Below are 5,600 nucleotides of genomic sequence, written 5' to 3' on the forward strand. Positions count from 1 at the left end.
GATAGATAATAGTGGATCACTTAATTGAATTTATGATGCAACTTTTGATTTTGAGTTCGTGGACTAAAATACAGGGCCAAACAAGTGTGCATTTTACTCAGCTAAAATTCCCATCAGGAAGCATTGGTCTAGATAGCTGTTATTTACTAGTCCATTTCTGGAAAAAAGAAGTCCACAAACATACGGGAATTTGACCGATCAACTACAAGGACCAAGCACGGTCAGTGTGCGTCACAGTCGCTCTCCCCTGCTCCGGCTACTTCCTCTTCCCTTCCTCCCTCGCTCACGTTCATCCCCTCCCCTCCCCTGCTTCCCCCCCTCTTCCCAAGCCCCGATTCACAGCCGCAATTCACGCCATGAGAGGGGGAGCCGAGCTACATAGCCCCCGGTAGCTTCTCCGCTGCAGCTCCCGGTGCAAGAACCCGCGGCCTTCTTCCTCGCCCCCGTCCGTCCAAGAAAGATGCGCCCGTCACGGCGGGATCTCGCCGTCCTCTGCTGCTTCTTGCTCCTGCTCCTCCCTTTCCTGTCCCATGGCAAGGACATGCCCCTGGGCTCCACCCTCACGCCGGGCGGCAACTCGGCCGCGTGGTCCTCGCCCAACTCCACCTTCTCCCTCGCCTTCGCGCCGTCCCCGACCGCGCCGTCGCTCTCCGTCGCCGCGGTCACCTACGCCGGCGGCATCTCCGTCTGGTCTGCGGGCGCCGGCGCGCCCGTCGACTCGGGGGGCTCGCTCCGCCTCTCCTCCACCGGCGACCTGCAGCTGGTCAACGGCTCCGGCGCCGTGCTCTGGTCGTCCGGCACCGCCGGCCGGGGCGTCTCCGCGGCCGCCCTCCAGGAGAGCGGCAACCTCGTGCTCAAGAACTCCACGGGGGGCGCCCTGTGGCAGTCCTTCGACCACCCGACGGACACCGTGGTCATGTCGCAGAACTTCGCGTCCGGCATGAACCTCACCTCGGGCCCCTACGTTTTCGCCGTCGACCGGGCTACCGGCAACCTCACGCTCAAGTGGGCCACCGCCGGCTCCGCCACCGTCACCTACTTCAACAAGGGCTACAACTCCACCTTCACCGCCAACAAGACGCTCAGCTCCCCGACGCTCACGATGCAGACCAACGGCATCGTCTCCCTCACCGACGGCACGCTCAACGCCCCCGTCGTCGTCGCCTACAGCAGCAACTACGGCGAGAGCGGCGACATGCTGCGCTTCGTGCGCCTCGACTCGGACGGCAACTTCCGCGCCTACAGCGCCGGGCGCGGCAGCGGCACGGCCACGGAGCAGTGGTCCGCGGTGGCGGACCAGTGCGAGGTGTTCGGCTACTGCGGCAACATGGGCGTGTGCGGCTACAACGGCACGTCGCCGGTGTGCGCGTGCCCGTCGCTGAACTTCGAGCTCAACGACGCCTCCAACCCCCGGAGCGGGTGCAAGCGCAAGGTGGAGCTCCAGAACTGCCCGGGCAACTCCACCATGCTCCAGCTCGACAACACGCAGTTCCTCACCTACACGCCGGAGATCACCACCGAGCAGTTCTTCGTCGGCATCACCGCGTGCCGCCTCAACTGCCTCTCCGGCAGCTCCTGCGTCGCCTCCACCGCGCTCTCCGACGGCTCCGGCCTCTGCTTCCTCAAGGTGTCCAACTTCGTCAGCGCATACCAGTCGGCGTCGCTCCCCAGCACGTCCTTCGTCAAGGTCTGCTTCCCCGGCCAGCCCAACCCGCCCCTCAGCACCGGCGGCTCGTCCTCCTCGGGGTCCTCCGGCCTGCGCGGGTGGGTCGTGGCCCTGGTCGTCCTCGGCGTGGTGTCCGGGCTGGTGCTCGCCGAGTGGGCGCTGTGGTGGGCGTTCTGCCGGAACAGCCCGAAGTACGGGCCGGCGTCGGCGCAGTACGCGCTGCTGGAGTACGCGTCCGGCGCGCCGGTGCAGTTCTCGTACCGCGAGCTGCAGAGATCAACCAAGGGGTTCAAGGAGAAGCTGGGCGCGGGCGGGTTCGGCGCGGTGTACCGCGGCGTGCTGGCGAACCGGACGGTGGTGGCCGTGAAGCAGCTGGAGGGGATCGAGCAGGGGGAGAAGCAGTTCCGGATGGAGGTGGCGACCATCAGCAGCACGCACCACCTCAACCTGGTCCGCCTCATCGGCTTCTGCTCCGAGGGCCGGCACCGCCTGCTGGTCTACGAGTTCATGAAGAACGGCTCGCTGGACTCCTTCCTCTTCGGCGCCGGCGGCAGCAACACCAGCGACAGCGGCAAGGCGATGTCGTGGGCGACGCGGTTCGCGGTGGCCGTGGGCACGGCGCGCGGCATCACGTACCTGCACGAGGAGTGCCGGGACACCATCGTGCACTGCGACATCAAGCCGGAGAACATCCTGCTCGACGAGCAGCACAACGCCAAGGTGTCCGACTTCGGGCTCGCCAAGCTCATCAACCCCAAGGACCACCGGCACCGGACGCTGACGAGCGTGCGCGGCACCAGGGGGTACCTGGCGCCGGAGTGGCTCGCCAACCTGCCCATCACCGTCAAGTCGGACGTGTACAGCTACGGGATGGTCCTGCTGGAGACGGTGAGCGGCCGCCGCAACTTCGACATCTCGGAGGAGACGAGCCGGAAGAAGTTCTCGGTGTGGGCGTACGAGGAGTACGAGAAGGGGAACCTCCTGGCCATCGTGGACCGGCGGCTGGCCGGGGAGGAGGTGGACATGGCGCAGGTGGAGCGCGCGCTGCAGGTGAGCTTCTGGTGCATCCAGGAGCAGCCGTCGCAGCGGCCGACGATGGGGAAGGTGGTGCAGATGCTGGAGGGGATCATGGAGCTGGAGCGGCCGCCGCCGCCCAAGTCGTCGGACAGCTTCATGACGGTGACCACGGCCACCACGGGCGGCGGCTCGGGCAGCGGCGTGAGCAGCAGCGTGGCGTCCACGTTCGCGTCGTCGGTGGCGGCGCCGCCGGCGCCCGTGCCGTCGCCGAACGTGGAGCAGGAGATGTCCGTGGGGCGGTCGGCGTCCGCCCGCACCCGGGAGATCGCGGCGCTCCCGCTGCGCTCGTCGGAGCCATACATGACAATGTAACATTGCCTTTGAGGTCTGGCATAGTTGAGAAGCATGCATGTATGTGCCGGATGAACCACAATTTGTAAGTAAAATAGAACTAGACCGAAGGCTACTCATCGTAATTTGTACAAATAATTCAAATTTGAGGCACAAGACAAAAGTGCAAGCATGAGGACAGATGATGGACAAGGTTTTTTTTCCCGAAAAGGGGACTCCCGGCCTCTGCATCAGAACGATGCATATGGCCACATTTATAAATAAAATAGGTTCAACAAGGTCTCAAAGTCTGGAAATGAAAATAAAGGCTAGCTCACAGAGAGCCTTAACGCCAAAGACAAAAATGCCCAGAGCCACAACCGCTAGCAAAACAAAGATAGAAAAACTAATCGTCTATCCTATTACACGACCGTCATCCAAACTGGTTGAAGATATCCCGCGCTACCATCTCCCACCGGACAGATCCAGTAATCAAACGCTCCCTGGCCTCCGTCGGAGTGAGTAAGGACCACATACAGATCAACGATGTAGCTTGGAATAAAACCTGCAAAAAATGAATAGTTGTTGTTCTGTTAAAAGCCAAATCATTTCTGCAGTTCCAAATTGCTCATAACAACGCACATACTCCTACACGAATGTGTCTAGCTGTATCGGACTCTATCCCAACAAACCACGTTCCAAATAACGTACCGACCGAATTCGGAGGAGTAATGTTAAAGGCAATTTGCACAGTGCGCTACAAAACTCTCGCCAACGCGCACTCAAAGAAGAGGTGCTTAATGGTCTCGTCCCGATCACAGAAACTACACCTAGTAGATCATGTCCAATTGCGCTTAACCAAGTTGTCCTTTGTTAAAATGACTTGTTATGTACAAACCACATAAACACTTTAATCTTCAAAGGAACTTTTACTTTCCAGACATGTTTGGAACTAGGAATGACACTAGAGTTAATGACATCGATTTACATCGACTTAACCGTAAATTCTCCAGACCTAGTAAGTTTCCAACACAACTGATCAGGCTGATGAGCTAACTGAACCTCCATCAGTCTACTCACCAAATGAAGCCATGCTTCCCACCTATCACCAACAAGCACCCTCCGAAGCTGGATATTAAGGGGAATGGACTGCATAATCGTTGCAACTAGCGCATCACGTCGTTGAACAATACGATACAGGGACGGGTACTGGAGCGCCAATGGCGTATCACCAAGCCAAGTATCCTCCCAGAAACGGGTATTGTTGCCATTACCGACAATAAACTTTGTTCTATTAAAGAAGGCTGCCTTAACTCTCATAAGCCCCTTCCAAAACGGCGAATCAGTTGGTCTCACTGTCACCCGTGACAAAGTCTTGGACTGCAGATACTTGTTACGGAGAATCTGTGCCCACGTTGCGTCAGTCTCAACTGATAACTTATACAACCACTTACTGAGAAGGCATCTGTTCTTGACCTCAAGATTCTCAATACCCAGACCCCCTTGGTCCTTTGGTCGACAGATGATATCCCATTTGGCGAGTTGGTACTTTCTCTTTAGTTCATCACTCTGCCAAAAAAATCTTGATCGGTAAAAGTCCAGCCTTTTCCTAACCCCAACTGGAACTTCAAAGAAAGATAGTAGGAACATCGGCATACTCGTGGGCACCAAATTGATAAGAATCAACCGGCCTCCATAAGACATGAGTTTGCCCTCCCAGCAACTAAGTTTTTTCTCAAACCGATCTTGGATGCATTTCCACTCTCTGTTTGTTAGCTTACGATGGTGAATGGGTATACCTAGGTAAGTAAAAGGTAAAGCCCCTAATTCACATCCAAACAATTGCCTATAAGCCTCTTGTTCCTCCTTGGCTCTACCAAAGCAGAACAGCTCGCTTTTATGAAAGTTAATCTTTAATCCAGTCAATTGTTCAAATAAGCATAACACCAGCTTCATATTTCTCGCTTTTGCCAAGTCATGCTCCATAAAGATGATTGTATCATCAGCGTACTGCAGAATGGACACACCCCCATCAACTAGATGAGGCACCAAGCCACCCACCTGACCGGCCTCCTTTGCCCTTCCTATGAGAATTGCCAACATGTCAACCACAATGTTGAACAAAATAGGAGACATTTGATCACCTTGCCTCAGGCCTTTGTGTGTCTGGAAATAATGACCTATATCGTCATTCACTTTAATTCCAACACTCCCTTTTTGCGTGAAGGATTCTACCTGGCGTCGTCAAGCTTCATCAAAACCCTTCATGCGTAATGCCTGTTGAAGGAAGGGCCATTTGACTTTGTCGTACACTTTCTCGAAATCCACTTTGAAAACAACCCCATCTAGCTTTTTCGTGTGGATCTCATGGAGTGTTTCATGAAGGACCACAACCCCTTCAAGGATGTTCCTGTCCGGCATGAAAGCAGTTTGGGTAGGTTGCACCACAGCATGTGCGATCTGTGTGAGCCTATTAGTCCCGACCTTGGTAAAGATTTTGAAACTTACATTAAAAAGACAGATGGGCCTGAATTGCTCAATTCTCACAGCCTCTGTTTTCTTAGGAAGAAGATTTATCGTTCCAAAA

The 5,600-nt window shown here is 56.1% G+C and overlaps 1 protein-coding gene across 1 annotated transcript; it reads left to right on the forward strand.

Moving 5' to 3' along the window:
* Positions 1–256: 256 nt before the first annotated feature.
* On the forward strand, positions 257–3,486 carry LOC123114202 (G-type lectin S-receptor-like serine/threonine-protein kinase At1g34300). The gene has a single exon (XM_044535588.1). It carries the CDS (start codon positions 461–463, stop codon positions 3,053–3,055), a length of 2,595 nt encoding a protein of 864 aa, XP_044391523.1. The 5' UTR covers positions 257–460; the 3' UTR covers positions 3,056–3,486.
* The last annotated feature ends 2,114 nt before the right edge of the window (positions 3,487–5,600 follow it).

Source organism: Triticum aestivum, chromosome 5B (assembly GCF_018294505.1).
Source record: "Triticum aestivum cultivar Chinese Spring chromosome 5B, IWGSC CS RefSeq v2.1, whole genome shotgun sequence".
Lineage (NCBI taxonomy): Eukaryota > Viridiplantae > Streptophyta > Magnoliopsida > Poales > Poaceae > Triticum > Triticum aestivum.

Excerpts from the sequence above, each read along its gene's own strand:
- LOC123114202 (XM_044535588.1), top strand. The coding sequence starts at position 461 with ATGCGCCCGTCACGGCGGGATCTCGCCGTCCTCTGCTGCTTCTTGCTC.